General features: G+C 44.4%; 1 protein-coding gene across 4 annotated transcripts in view; it reads left to right on the top strand.

Moving 5' to 3' along the window:
- The window catches only part of LOC311244676 (complement C1q-like protein 2), a 41037-nt gene that overhangs the window by 12619 nt on the left and 12806 nt on the right, over positions 1–15612 (top strand). Inside the window, exons 3-7 of one of the 4 annotated variants that reach the window (XM_084334309.1) lie at positions 4175–4198; positions 5548–5571; positions 6943–7017; positions 9663–9686; positions 9882–10013. In XM_084334309.1, the coding sequence (XP_084190435.1) occupies positions 4175–4198; positions 5548–5571; positions 6943–7017; positions 9663–9686; positions 9882–10013 (279 nt within the window). The remainder of the gene's footprint in view (positions 1–4174; positions 4199–5547; positions 5572–6942; positions 7018–9662; positions 9687–9881; positions 10014–15612) is intronic. The other 3 variants (XM_084334310.1, XM_084334311.1, XM_084334312.1) reach the window with 3 other exon arrangements.

Raw genomic sequence — 15612 nt, 5'->3', positions numbered from 1 at the left:
AAGGAGTCGAAAAGATCTTGAAAGCTGGAGGCTTCTCCCTTAAACCGTGGGTCTTGTCAGCCCAAAGTGGGAGGTCTGGAACTGCGGACAGATCCAGTAACCCAAAGACAACTATGTCTGCACCCAAGACTCTGGTGTTACCCAACCAGATGCGGGACAAAGAAAGCAAAGCACTGGGAGTTGGCTATGAGAAGTAACACTCCAAACCCCTTGACCCGTCGAGTACTGCTAAGCCAGGTCGCTGGATTCTACGACCCCATTGGTTTTGCCACACCTGTGAAGCAAAAAGGAGTAATGCTTGTGAGAAGCTCCTACCAAGAGGCAGGCATAGGGAATCAGACCAAAGACACTTGGGATGACCCACTCTCGCCCAAACTCCGGGAGGCTTCCATAACACTCTTCGAGGAGTATGTGAGACTTGGCCAAGTCAGGTTTGAGAGAAGCCTCACACCTCAAGGAGCCATAGGCTGCCCATTGGGCGTAACATTTTCTGATGGGAGCGAGGCTTCCTACGGTGCCGTGCTCTACCTCCGTTGGGAGACGCAAGATGGGGTCGTCGTGAAGTTGGTTGAATCAAAGGCCAAACTTACTCCTCTTGACCAGAAAGGAGACGTAATTAAAGCAGAATTATGCGGCGCTGTCTTTGCGGTCCGTCTAAAGAGATACTTTGAGAAGCACTGCCGCATCAAGGTCGCACGCTGGGTCCACTTCGTGGATAGCCAAACAATTCTAGGAGCGATCCAGAAGGACAGTTATGGCTACCAGACCTTCTTTGCCAACCGCATTGGAGAGATCCAAATGGCTGGACCAGTAGAAGACTGGAGGTGGGTTGATGGAAACCTCAACGTATCGGACATCCTCACAAGGGGAGCAACTGAGGAGCTTGATAATGAGTCAGAGTGGCAACGAGGCCCAGAGTTCTTGAGATGGCCTGAAGCTGAGTGGCCCGTTAAGATGCCCAGTGAAATTGTGACCAGTGTCGCTGATGACGTCAAAAGACTACAGAGAAAGGCGTTCTCAGCTGTAGTCACCAGGGCTCAGTCACAAAAGCTCTCAGGCCCCAGCAATACTGATGTTGGTACAGACTTGAGAGACTCTGCGCTGCAACCACAGCTGAAAGACCAAGGTCCACCTCCAGCAGCAGAAAAGCCAAAGAGAAAATCCTGGGGTGTTGCTCTCGTAAGCCTTGTCGAGCCCAAACGGTTCAGTAGCTTGACAAAGCTAGGTGGAACTGTCGCCTGGGTCCGACGAGCTGCGGAATCCTGGCTGAGCGCTAAATACCAAGCCTCAGATTCAGCAAAGTGGGAGGCAAGGGGACCAGAGCTCTCTGCAAGAGAGAGAACGGTGGCCTTCCAAGACTTGGCCCTTGAAGCCCAAGATGGCGTAAACTTTCAGGACACAACCCTGAACCGCCTTGTTGTGACCAGAGATGACAACACAGGACTCTTGCTTTGCGGCGGTAGAGTCCAATCGTGGAGTGAAGATGGAACAGCTGTACCGTTAATCCCTTACAAATCATGGCTGGGGACCTTGCTGGCTAGAGAAGCTCATGAGGCCAATCATGAAGGCATTGCAGCCACACTGCTGTGCACAAGAAGAAAGGCTTGGGTAGTACAAGGTCGGAGAACTGTCAAAAGGGTGGTCAACGAGTGCGTCCCTTGCAAGAAGCAGAGAGCCAAGCTATGCCGGCAAGTGATGGGAAACCTCAAACTTTGTGGGCGCCAAGCCTGCCTTGAGAGAGTTGCACAGGCACCTAGCATGTGTGCAAAAGGCATCGGTCGAGAACGCAGCCGCCAAGAATGGCACTGAGTGGCAGTGGGACTTCCATCCTGCGGATTCGCCCCACAGGAACGGAGCAGCAGAGGCAGCTGTTAAGCTCATAAAAAGAGCTCTCAACAGCCTCGACGGAACCACCGGTTGCTACACCTGGGGGGAGTTCCAGACCCTCCTCTACTCGGCAGCCAACTTAACCAACGAACGACCCATCGACGCCAAGGCACAGGAACAAGAGGACACAGTCGAGTACCTAACTCCTAACTCCCTTATCCTGGGGCGCACCGGACAAGGAGGAGACATGCAAGGGATTGATGTGGAAACTCATCCGTGGCGCAGGCTGAGGGCTGTCCAGGCTGGGGTGGACAAGTTTTGGTCGAAATGGAGCGAACTGGCAGGTCCAAACCTGTTCATCCGGCATAAGTGGCACCGAGCAGAGAGGAGTGTCAAGGTTGGAGATGTGGTCTGGATCGCAGACCAGAATGCCTTAAGAGGACAGTTCCGGCTCGGCCGGATCGTCTTCACGTATCCAGACAAGAAGGGGGTAGTCCGTGACGTGGACGTCACAACCTGCATAGGGTTTCCTGCCCCCCATGTATCCAGGCCCCGGGGAAAGGACTTTACCCTGCCCACAACCATCGTCCTTCGCAGGGATGTGCGGAGGCTGGTGGTCCTGATTCCGGTTGAAGACCAGCAGAAGAAGTCCTCACCATCGGGTACCCAAAAGACTTTGTGACCCTTTTGTTTAGTTAGCGGGTAACCCTGTGAGGCAACTGAGTGGTTCAAGGGCAAACCTACAATCAGTAGGAGGAAAGGTGGTGGGGCCCACCTCCTTAGTTAGTTTGTGTTCATGATGCGGGTTGTGTTCACAATGTCCCACTTACCTTTGAAGGACACTTTAGTTAAAAGCACTTTAATGTAGATACTTACAACAGTTTGATTTAAGGCTGAGATGCCCATTAACACTCTAGTGACTTGTATTTATAGTGGCCTGTATTTTAGTGGCCTCCTTGGATTGTATTAGTCGGCCAAGTGGGAGGTGTCAAGACTTTTGGTTTATTTAATATAAGGATCAGATGTGTAAAGGGGTCTAAATAAGTTAACAGGTGTTTGTGATTGGGACTGAGCATGCGCAGTTCGCGCAGCTGCCTTTCAAATGGTGGCGGGCTGTCACTTCTCACTATAGCATTGACAGGATCACATCGCCCATTGGTAAGTGGACTTTATTAAGGGATTGCAATGTTAACTTGGCTGTGTCACATATGTACAATGTAATGTATCACGTTGGCTGCTGGCTGCTAATGCAGCCTGCGGATAATATTTGCATAGTGCACGGTGTTAGTGATGCTGGCTGAATGAATGAACGTTGTGTCTGAATGTTTGCCACTAGCTTGTGGCTAGGCTAACGCTCCTCGCCGAGGGTGCAGGGCTGAGCTGGTGTCTTGGTGGCTTTCCCGGTTTGTCACGGTGAGATTCATGTGGGGAACTTTGGTGTGTGTGTGTGTGCTTTGATGAATAAGAACTGCTATCTTGTCCGTTGTGTATGTGGGTCGCGCTGTGTGTGAGGAGCAGTTGCTCACGTTACGGAGGAGGAAATAAACATTGCCATGCATTCTGGGAAATGGAGTCATTCTAGTTCTATCTCCTTTCACCCACAATTAAAGGGGACATGACATGCTGGTTTGATAGTGTATAGTGGAATGTATATATATAAATATAAATTATATATATAATATAATATATAAAATGAATAGTGTATGTATATTTGATAGTGGTATTGATATATTAATATGTATATTGATATTAATATTAATTGATTGATTGATTGATTGATTGATTGGTATTGATATTAATATATATTGTATATTAATATTATGATTAATGTGTATGCACTGCATTTGTTCTGTTTCACAGGTTTTTGACCTATGGTAAGCCTGTGGTCAACTGTGGGAATTATAAAGGTTGTATTGTGGAGAAAACATCTCAACTAGTTTGTGTAAATAAACAAACTCTAATGACTAACCATTGAGTCATCCATTGTGTGGTGCCTGTCAGCCCTTTCGGAGGGATTCAAATAGAACATTCTTGAAAGATCCGAACACAGGGCTTGTCTTCATCGTGGTTATCGTCACCCGTCTTGCTGTTCCCACGTAGTGGAGCTGTGACCCAGGAGCCTCTCTACCAGTGGAGCAGATGTGAAGAAGTCGTCCGCATAGATCTGGTAGTTCTGACCGCTCGCTCGGCAGTGTTGCCACGGTGGGGCGGCTCCAGTTTATTGCATGAAGACACATTCATGTGTTATAAGAGACCTACTCATTAATACACTGTTATGTATGTTGTGTATAACGGATTATAATCCATTATAGCTGAAAAGTAAAAAAAAAAATGTTTTCTTTCTCAGCTGCTCTTGAAACGCAGATGAAAGGTAAGGGATTTTTATGGAAAAATGTGTTAATTTGTAACTTCTGCTACAGAGTGTTGATATTTCAATGGTGTGTGTGTGGCACATGTGTATGAATGCACATGCAATCTTATAACCAGTGTTCATTTCGTCAGCTAATTTAGTTTTAGTCTTAGTCATGTGTCAAATGCTCTTTTTAGTTTTCATCATATTTAGTCACCTTCATTTATTTTCCGTTTTGTCAGTTTTAGTCAACTACAGGTCTGAACATTTTAGTCTTTGTTTAGTCTCGATTTAGTCTTTTTCGTTTAATCTCACCACTCAGTTACAGCCTCATAGATTGGCGTGAGCAAAAGAAGCTAATGTTAGTGCTAGCTGGTTAGACGTATGTAAGCTATTTAATGTGTTCTATTGTAGTGGATCAACATAATGTAGCGATCCGTCATGCAGTAATGTAGGGAAGAAAGAGGAGAGTTTCCTTTTCTGTATGGTGCTTTATTTCCAGCTCAATATGGGGTTTCACAGGTTGATGATTCCCTTCTCATACACAACACAGCTGCCTACCTAATACGCTAGCTTCACAACAACAACGTAACATTCGGTCCTTCCTCCCATATCTCCCGGGGGGAAACAACACCCCCAGCATAACAGTGGTGCCCCTAAGACTGAAAATAAGAAGACCACACACCTAGGGCGACACACACCCACGGAATGATTTGTTCGGCATAGGGGTTCCGCACGGACAATTATTTTTGTTACGTTCCTGTCTGCAAACGAGTTCCTGTTAGCTAGCAGGTAGCAAATACAATTCAAGTTGATGTTGAATAAACATTTAGGAAGATTTTATTTTGCAAACTATATTTTGTGTCGTCGTTTTTAGTCAACGACATTGCATGAATTATTTCGTCACATTAGTGTCACATGATCTCCATTAACGTGACGTCTTGTCTCGTTTTCGTCACGGGAAAAAGCTTAGTTGACGAGCGGATTTAGTCATGATTTCCGTTGACCAAATGAACACTCCTTATAACCCATGAAATGCAAGTGATATGTGATGCTATCTTTGTCTCACAGGCAAACAGGGTTCTTTCTCAGCCTCCCTCTCGGCTTCAGGATATGGATACAGTGTTATATGAATATTCATAATTGCTCATAATGCATTATTAACATACATGATAACTCATAGTGTCTTGTATCAATAACCAGAATAAATCACAGCCACGGTGGGGCAGCTCCAGTTTATTGCATGAAGACACATTAATGTGTTATAAGAGACCTACTCATTAATACACTGTTATGTATGTTGTGTATAACAGATTATAATCCATTATAGCTGTAAAGTAAAATAATCTTTTTTGAATTTTCTTTCTCAGCTGCTCTTGAAACGCAGATGAAAGGTAAGGGATTTTTATGTAAAAATGTGTTAATTTGTAACTTCTGCTACAGAGTGTTGATATTTCAATGGTGTGTGTGTGTGTGTGTGTGTGGGGCGCATGTGTATGAATGCACATGCAATCTTATAACCAGTGTTCATTTCGTCACCTAATTTAGTTTTAGTCTTAGTCATGTGTCAAATGCTCTTTTTAGTTTTCATCATATTTAGTCACCTTCATTTATTTTCCGTTTAGTCAGTTTTAGTCAACTACAGGTCTGAACATTTTAGTCTTTGTTTAGTCTTGATTGAGTCTTTTTCGTTTTAATCTCACCACTCAGTTACAGCCTCATAGATTGGCGTGAGCAAAAAAAGCTAATGTTAGTGCTAGCTGGTTAGACTTACGTAAGCTATTTAATGTGTTCTATTGTAGTGGATCAACATAATGTAGCGATCCGTCATGCAGTAATGTAGGGAAGAAAGAGGAGAGTTTCCTTTTCTGTATGGTGCTTTATTTCCAGCTCAATATGGGGTTTCACAGGTTGATGATTCCCTTCTCATACACAACACAGCTGCCTACCTAATACGCTAGCTTCACAACAACAACGTAACATTCGGTCCTTCCTCCCATATCTCCCGGGGGGAAACAACACCCCCAGCATAACAGTGGTGCCCCTAAGACTGAAAATAAGAAGACCACACAACTAGGGTGACACACACCCATGGAACGATTTGTTGGGCATAAGGGTTCCGCACGGACAATTATGTTTGTTACGTTCCTGTCTGCAAACGAGTTCCTGTTAGCTAGCAGGTAGCAAATACAATTCAAGTTGATGTTGAATAAACATTTAGCAAGATTTTATTTTGCAAACTATATTTTGTGTCGTCGTTTTTAATCAACGACATTGCATGAATTATTTCGTCACATTAGTGTCACATGATCTCCATTAACGTGACGTCTTGTCTTGTTTTTGTCACGGGAAAAAGCTTCGTTGACGAGCGGATTTAGTCATGATTTTCGTTGACCAAATGAAAACTCCTTATAACCCATGAAATGCAAGTGATATGTGATGCTATCTTTGTCTCACAGGCAAACAGGGTTCTTTCTCAGCCTCCCTCTTGGCTTCAGGATATGGATACAGTGTTATATGAATATTCATAATTGCTCATAATGCATTATTAACATGCATGATAACTCATAGTGTCTTGTATCAATAACCAGAATAAATCACAGCCACGGTGGGGCAGCTCCAGTTTATTGCATGAAGACACATTAATGTGTTATAAGAGACCTAATCATGGTTAATACACTGTTATGTATGTTGTGTATAACAGGTTTTAATCCATTATAGCTGTAAAGAAAAAGAAAAACTTTTATGGTAATTTTCTTTTTTAGCTGCTCTTGAAACCCTCAACGTGAGATCAAATGCCACAGAGAGTGAGGTGCGGGCACTGCAGAGACAGAATGAAGGTAAGGGATTTGAATGAATGAATGAAAACTTTATTTAACATATTGCAGAATGGGTACAATACAGTACGGCTCAATACACACAATTGTTAAGGGGATGCAGACCAGAGAAAGACATTTGTCTTGTTTACATCAGGATCCCCCATTTTCAATTCATATTAACATTTATGACATACACAACATACATGACATTTATGGCATAGGGACATACAGGTATTTAGTACTGATACATTTGTGACATAAACGGTATTCAAATATACAGTACTGTTACCCATAGATCCTGACAGAGTATATACATATGATGGGGAGGGGACTGTACATTAGGAGGGGGTGGGTGGGTGGGAGAGAAATATACATACGGCTGGGAGAGAATATATACATGCGGTGGGGAGGAGATTGTCTATTAGCCTGTTAAGCCTTAAGGTCCCCCTATAGGGGACTTTTCTTTTCTTTATCATAAATCGATCAATAGAGACCGTATTAGATCCCCAATTATCATATCATGGGGTATCATTGGAAAGCCACACTCATTGGCTACAACCCTGTGCAAAGATTTGAGAGATCGCCAAATGATTGACGGAGCTAGAGCCCCGGGAGTCGGGGGTGGTAATGTGTACCTTTGCATACTTTATGGCATGCCTCACATATCGGGATGTAACTCGAGAACCGCTGAACGGATTTCGTCACCTGAAAGGGCAATCGACAGGCAACAAATAGGGCTTTAATTCTATCTATATATTGTATTAAAAGAAATGCACACCCGAGCCACTAGAGGTCGGCAAAGAATCGTCCACATGTGGGCACTTGGATGTTAAGACGTCAATGTTTTTAAATATATTTTTTTTGTAGCCAAAAGTAAAGACCATAACCCTATCAAAAACAGTAGTCAAAGTGATATTTTCATTTTTACCGATGTTTTATACGATTTATCGGAAATACAAATTTATTGGAAAATGCTAATTATCGTAAAAACCGCAAGGAAATGACTAAATCCAGATTCAACCCTGCCATTGGAAAGAGAAGCATTTCCCCATCCATAGATGTATGATTTGGCCATAATAAGTTCAAGGTCAAGTTCAAGGTCAAATATGAATTTATAATTAAAATCGATTATCATTAATTACTGTATCTACAAATCCTTCTGTTTAATCATCTTCCCGCGGTTCATTTGCTTAGATTTTTTGTACACATGATCTCAATAAGGTGGTGAATGAGCTCAGTGAGCATTTTCTCCTACCCGTATCAATTGTTGATCAAAGATGCAAAAATCATAAATCATAATTTATATTCTCCTTTGTTTCATCACAATTTAATCAAGCCTAGTAACAGACACAATATTTCTGACACTGGAAATACATACCCCCAGTCCCTAGATGCTCCTAGATACCAAGAACATGCAAATTGACCTGGCAGAAGTGGAGCAATCTTCCATTTACTTAGGCATATACCTTTAGGCGAAATACGGCTTACAGATTAACAGGCGAGGGGGTGGGGGGTTTGGACATTTACGGTGGCCAGTTTCGAATTGCAGCCTCCCGTAGGTGCTCTTTAAGAGCGGTTTTGAATGTGGGTAGGGATTCACATTCCTTTACAGCTTTGGGTAGGGCGTTCCACATTGATGTGGCATAATTGCTAAACGTGTTTAGTCCCTTGTTTGAGCCGAATCTGGGTTTAACATGATTTGTTGAGCTTCCTCTGGTGTTGTGATCGTGATATTCACTGACCTTTGGGAAGTATTTTGACATGTACATGGGTAACTTAGTCGTATAGTGTATCTTGTAGACCAGGCCCATTGCAAGTTGCTGTACTCTGTCGTCTACTCTAAGGCTAAGCCATCCTAGGTTGTCAAAGTGGGCAGGGGTGAGGTGGGTTCTAGGAGTAAGGTCAAGCAGTAGTCTGACCAGTTTTGAGATGTTTGTAATTTTGTTTTTAGTGCCTTTGAGGTGCTTTGGTACCATGAGGTGCAAGCATAGTCGTAGTACCCTTGAATGAGTGCTCCTGCCAGAGTCTTCAGGGTATTCTTGTTCACCAGAGAGGAGATCCGGTACAAGAATCGAGTTCGTTGGTTGACTTTTTTTTATGTAAAAAAAAGTAGTGTATTCATTTGTAACTTCACAGTCTGCTACAGAGTGTTGATATTTCAATGGTGTGTGTGTGTGTGTGTGTGTGTGTGTGCACATGCAATCCTATAACCCATGAAATGCAAGTGATATGTCATCTTCGAGGGTGCAGTTCGGCAGGCGGACCTGAGTGATTGAAAATGGTTTTATTAGTAAGTTTGGCACATGGTACAGAAGCACATATACAGAAGCAATACTAAAAGGATAACAACACACAAAGCACAGGGCTTGTCTTCATCGTGGTTATCGTCACCCGTCTTGCTGTTCCCACGTAGTGGAGCTGTGACCCAGGAGCCTCTCTACCAGTGGAGCAGATGTGAAGAAGTCGTCCGCATAGATCTGGTAGTTCTGACCGCTCGCTCGGCAGTGTTGCCACGGTGGTGCGGCTCCAGTTTATTGCATGAAGACACATTCATGTGTTATAAGAGACCTACTCATTAATACACTGTTATGTATGTTGTGTATAACGGATTATAATCCATTATAGCTGTAAAGTAAAATAATATTTTTTTTAATTTTCTTTCTCAGCTGCTCTTGAAACGCAGATGAAAGGTAAGGGATTTTTATGGAAAAATGTGTTAATTTGTAACTTCTGCTACAGAGTGTTGATATTTCAATGGTGTGTGTGTGTGTGTGTGTGTGTGTGTGTGTGTGTGTGTGTGTGTGTGTGTGTGTGTGTGTGTGTGCACATGCAATCCTATAACCCATGAAATGCAAGTGATATGTGATGCTATCTTTGTCTCACAGCCAGACAGGTGTCTTTCTCAGCCTCCCTCTTGGCTTCAGGAGCTGGAACCACAGGGCCTTATAACACTGAGACTGCCCTGGTCTACAGACACGTCATCACGAATGTTGGCAACGCTTATAATCAAACCACAGGTATGGTGGACACTAGATGACACAGATGTAATGTTATGTCTAGTAACATCAGGGACTAGATGACGCTGTGCAGGATACCTGTGTGATACGAGTCCGCCTACAACAGGACGGGGCACAGGGGCATCCCGGGAGTAGCCGGCCAAGCATGCAGTCGTGTTCCAAGTCGACCCATACCGGATGTTGAATAAAGAGTGTTTACTAAACCAACCGAGTGATTATTCAACATTACAACAGCGTGTGTTCATACTGTTATGTTGCCAGTTAATACTTTGTGACAGTGTGTGTAAGATACAACCACAAAGACACGCAAGCAACTGCCATTTGTGTTGTGCGTTTTAGCAAAATGTTAGACAGTTTTACCAACAGGACTATCATTGACCCTTACAGCAATTCTGTTGGGGAGATTATGGGATACTCACTAAGAAAAATAAACCATTCCCCCTGATAAAGATTAAACAGTATCAAATCTGTTTCTTTCGGGGGGGCGGAGCCAGGCGTTCATGGGGTGAGACGTGTTTCACGGGAGCTCCCTATTATCGTGCGGAAAACACTGTCACCCCACTAGTCTTTATTTTATTTTTATTTCTTATCGATCTTTTTGTTGAGTGGTCGAGCATCTACTACTTTCATCGACCTTTTTTCGACTTTTCGTGATGTCGAAGCCGGGAACCAGAGCCAACAACGCTTCAGCCGACAAAATGGCACCGGGCCCGTCCTCGCTTTCGCCTGAGATAAGTGAAATTCTCTCGGTCGTGACCAAACCTCCATGCGGACTTTGAGGTACGCTTCGCTGATGCACAAATGAAAGCGCAGGCGGAACTTTTTGATACCTTTCATCTGGCAATGTCGGAGGAGATCGGGCTGGCAGTGGGCCCGTTAAGAGAAAAGATGGAGTCACTGCACGCTGCCACCACAGCTAACGCTAACGAAGTAGCCTCGCTAACGGCTGAGGCCTCTCAACAAGGCGAGAGGGTGGCGGGTCTAGAGAGCTCCCTGCTGGCTACGCAGGCTGACGTCGCTAAACTACAGTCGGTAATTGTGGAAATGCAGTCCAGGGAGAGACGATACAACATCAGGATTGTTGGTGTACCGGAGGGCAGTGAGGGAGGACGTCTCTCGGAGAACATGCCGGAGCTGCTGCAGAGGATACTGGGGAAGGATGTCCTTCCCGTTCCGCCCGTGTGTGAGTCGGCCTACAGAGCGGGCAAGACCAGTCCTGGTGTGGGCAAGGAGCCGAGGCCCATCATTGTCAAGCTAAACAGGCTACAACAGAGAGAACTCATCATGCGGTCGGCCCGGGCCAGAAGGGGAGATCTGGGTCTCGACAATCACAAAGTGGCCTTTTTCGAAGACTTCACACCGGAGGTTCAGGCACAGAGGGGCGAATACAAAGTGGTCATGGCCAGGCTATGGAAACTGGGCTTGAGGCCTACGCTATTCGCCCCCGCAAGATTGTCTGTGCTATGTAAAGGTGATGACCGTCGCTCATTTTGGTCGTTGGCCAAAGCGGAGGAGTACCTAGGGGGGTTGGCCGAGACGGTGGCTTGATAACGCTGTCGGGTGAGTGGCTTGGCGTTGTGGACCTAAATACATTGATATATTTATTTGCGGTCTATTCACAAATGCTTGATGTCAGGCCCAGACAGGCTAACTATCCGCTGCCCATCCGAGCTCTTTGGAGGCTAACGAGCTATCTGAACATTGTACATAACAGACTCTAGCGTGCTAGCCGGATTCACCACTAGCTTACGCGCTGGCCTCGGGCTGGCTAACGGGCTGTGTCTATCCGCCCGCGTCGATACATTCGAGACCCGATAATGTTTATGTATTTTGGTTGTTGTTGCTGTTCAAGTGACATAGGTTTGCACAATTTAATGGTGATCGGGTCCTTAACTAACTTCTTGTATGCTTTTATTTTTATATCCAGGATGCTTTGAGCTTTGGGCTCCAGTAGTAGAAGGTCGATTGAATATACATATACAATATATGATGACAGGTTGGGTCGGGTATAGCTTTGCTTGCACTCTGGCCATAACCCTCTTTTCCTTTTCTTCTTATTGTCGCTGTTTTAATGGCATCTGTATGCGCAATTTAACTGTGATCCGATCCTACCTTAGACTAACTGCTGATATGCTTTAATTTTGTTTTGAATTTTCCTTTATCCATTTATGCTATAACGCTGCGACATTAATATGCAGACTCGGAGGTAGATGGTTACAGGGTTGATGTTGAGTAATTATATAATAATGGCTATTTTTTCCATTATAGTTGTCATGTTAGGGCCAAGGCTCACGTTGGCTCTCGACCGAATATACATATAAAATATGTGATAACAGGTTGGGTCAGGTTTAGCTTTGCTTGCACTTTAGCCATAACCCTCTTTTTCCTTTTCTTCTTATTGTCGCTGTTTTAATGGCATCTGTATGCGCAATTTAACTGTGATCCGATCCTACCTTAGACTAACTGCTGATATGCTTTAATTTTGTTTTGAATTTTCCTTTATCCATTTATGCTATAACGTTGCGACATTGATACACAGACTCGGAAGTGGATGGTTACAGGGTTGATGTTGAGTTATTATATAATAATGGCTATTTCTTCCATTATAGTTGCCTCATGTTAGGGCCAAGGCTCACGGTGGTTTTCGACCGATATCTTTATTGAATTTAATTTTAATTTTAATTTGTGTTTATTGGACTAGTGGGGGTTTAATTAGGGGTTTATCTAGAGGGGGGTCGGAGTGGAGAACGTCTTATTGGATCCATGACTCCAGTGGGTAACGAGAGGAAGATGACCATCCTTAGTGGATGGGGCATAGGGAGGGGATTGGAGAGTGGGTATAGGAGGGTTAATAATAGGACGGGTGGGTTAGGGTTTAGAGTAGAAGGAGGGGGGGTTGTAACTGGGGTGGTATTGTTCTGTGTTTTATGTACTGTTGTCTTATATGTGTGTGATTGTTCCTCCTCTGAACTCCTGAGATTGACCGTCTGGGCCCGCCTGGATCAGCGCCTCGAGCCTCAGCCTGGCTACACTGGTATGTTCTCTACGCATTTAGACAAATTCGACCATGGCTAAATTGAATATTTTAATTTGGAATGCAGGGGGTCTTAACGCCCCTCACAAGCGTGCCAGTGTCCTTTGGTTATTGAAGAGAAGAAATATTGACATTGCTCTCCTTAGTGAGATGCATTTATTGGTAGGTGATGTGTCAAGGCTGGCAAATCGACAATATCACGTTATCTCCTCATCCTCAGCCGATGATAAGACGAAAGGAGTCGTCATAGTTACAAGACGTAACCTTGATATCAAAGTCCTGGACGTGTGGTCGGACACGGAGGGAAGGATTACTATAGCAAAAGTTGAGTTCTCTTATAGGAAGATGGCAATAATAGCATTGTATGCCCCTAACACATTTGATTCAGCGTTCTATAATACAATCACGAAGAATATGTTGGAACTTACTGGATACGCTCTCATTGTGGGTGGCGATTTTAATGCGTGCTGGGATGCGGAGATGGATAGGTCCGGGTCCTCTGAAACGAGCGACCAAAAACGGTCCTCTAAGGCCCTCAGGATGTGGGCCCAGGACACGGGGCTCGCAGACCTATGGCGCTTATCCAATCCCACCCTCAAGGATTACTCTCACCTGTCAGCCAGACACAAAACCTTCTCTCGAATAGACTATGCATTCGCGTCCCCTAATATGTTTGATAGTTTCGATGTCTCATTGGTTCCCCTGGCTCTCTCAGACCACACAGGGATTTTCCTTACAGCAACCTTTGGCAGGCTCTCCGCGAGAGCTCCCAGATGGCGTTTTAATTCAACCTTGCTAAAGAACGATGATTTCTGTTCTGAGTTCAGGAGTAAACTAGCTGAATTCTTGCAGATCAACGTTGGCACAGTCGAAGACCCTAGGGTCCTGTGGAACGCATTGAAAGGATTTATCAGGGGTCATGTCACACTTTTCGCCTCCAATTTGCGAAAATCCCGGTCAAAAAAGCTAGAAGGACTGGAAACATTATAGGCGGACCTATACGCATCCTTGCAAACTAACTATAGTGAACGACTAAACACACAACGTAAGATAGTCAAGAAAGAAATAAACTCCATACTTAAACAACAGTCTGAGTTCTTGATACATAGGACAAGACAAAATTACTACTTTCACGGCTCCAGGCCTAGCCATCTATTGGCAATGAAAAAACGCTCGAATGATCATTTCTCGGATATCCCCTTGATCATGACGAGCCAAAATGCAGTCACTACTGATTCAAAAAAGATCAATGACACTTTTAAAAGAGTTTTACTCACAGTTATATAGCTCAGAGGTTAATCTCGATGACTCTAAATTTGAATCGTTCATTGGCGGGCTTGAGATACCCCACATTTCTGAGGAAGAGGCCAAGGAACTGGGGAAACCGATCACTCTTATGGAATTGAGGGAGACGATTGCTGAAATGCAGAGGGGTAAGGCACCAGGCTGGGATGGTATTCCACCCGAGGTGTATTTAGCTTTCTGGGACCAACTGGGTCCATTGATGCTCGATATGATCAATTACGCTATCGAACAAGGGGAGTTCTCAAGAGATGTCAATATGGCGTTGATTTCTTTACTTCTCAAGAAGGACAAAGATCCCAATGATTGTGGTAGCTATAGACCCTTGAGTCTTCTCGGGCCGATTTAAAAGTGTTTGCCAAGGTGCTGGCCCGTCGCCTGCAGAGATTTATGACTGTATTGGTACACTGCGATCAAACTGGTTTTATCCCGGGGCGCCTGGCTGCAGATAATCTTAGGAGGCTGTTGCATGTAATCGATAACAGTAAAGACAATACAGCTCCGTCCACAGTTCTGTCTTTGGATGCCATGAAGGCGTTTGACAGACTTGAGTGGTCATACCTGTGGAAGGTACTTGAGATTATGGGTCTTGGAAAGAGTTTTATTCATATGATTAAAGTCCTGTATGCCTCACCGTCTGCGATGATACTGACAGGCAAAAACTGTTCCACACTTTTTCTAGTCTCCAGATCTTCTAGACAGGGTTGTCCTCTGAGCCCAGGACTGTTCGCGCTTTCCCTCGAACCATTGGCCCAATTTATTAGGCAATCGGAGGACATCGTCCCCATAATGGTCAATAATACTCCACACAAAATTGCTCTCTATGCGGATGACCTGCTGATTTTCATGGACGACCCCTCCCGGTCGGCCGCAAAATTATTGGGAATAATCGACGACTTTGGTAAAATGTCAGGCTTTAAGATTAACTGGAACAAATCAGCCTGCCTACCTCTTAATGAGCTGGCCAAGACGGTACGACTACCAGCTGATATCCCCATAGTAGAACATTTTAAATACTTGGGCATAGAGATATTCCCCACGCTGAATCAAACTACTAAGTACAACTTCACGGGTACTTATGATAAGTCGTGAAGTCGTGAAGTCCCTTCCTAACTCTTTACAAGCCCGGGCTTCCATAATCAAAATGAACGTCCTGCCTAGGATAAATTTTGTTAGCTCAATGCTCCCCCTGCACCCTCCAATAGACCACTGGCGCAAGGTACAATCGATGGTATCTAAGTTTATCTGGAATAACAAACGCCC

This window comes from Notolepis coatsorum (assembly GCF_963971535.1).
Source record: "Notolepis coatsorum genome assembly, chromosome: 18".
NCBI classification, from domain to species: Eukaryota; Metazoa; Chordata; class Actinopteri; order Aulopiformes; family Paralepididae; genus Notolepis; species Notolepis coatsorum.
Note: the sequence above shows the minus strand (reverse complement) of the source record. Positions and strands in the feature narration are given on the sequence as shown.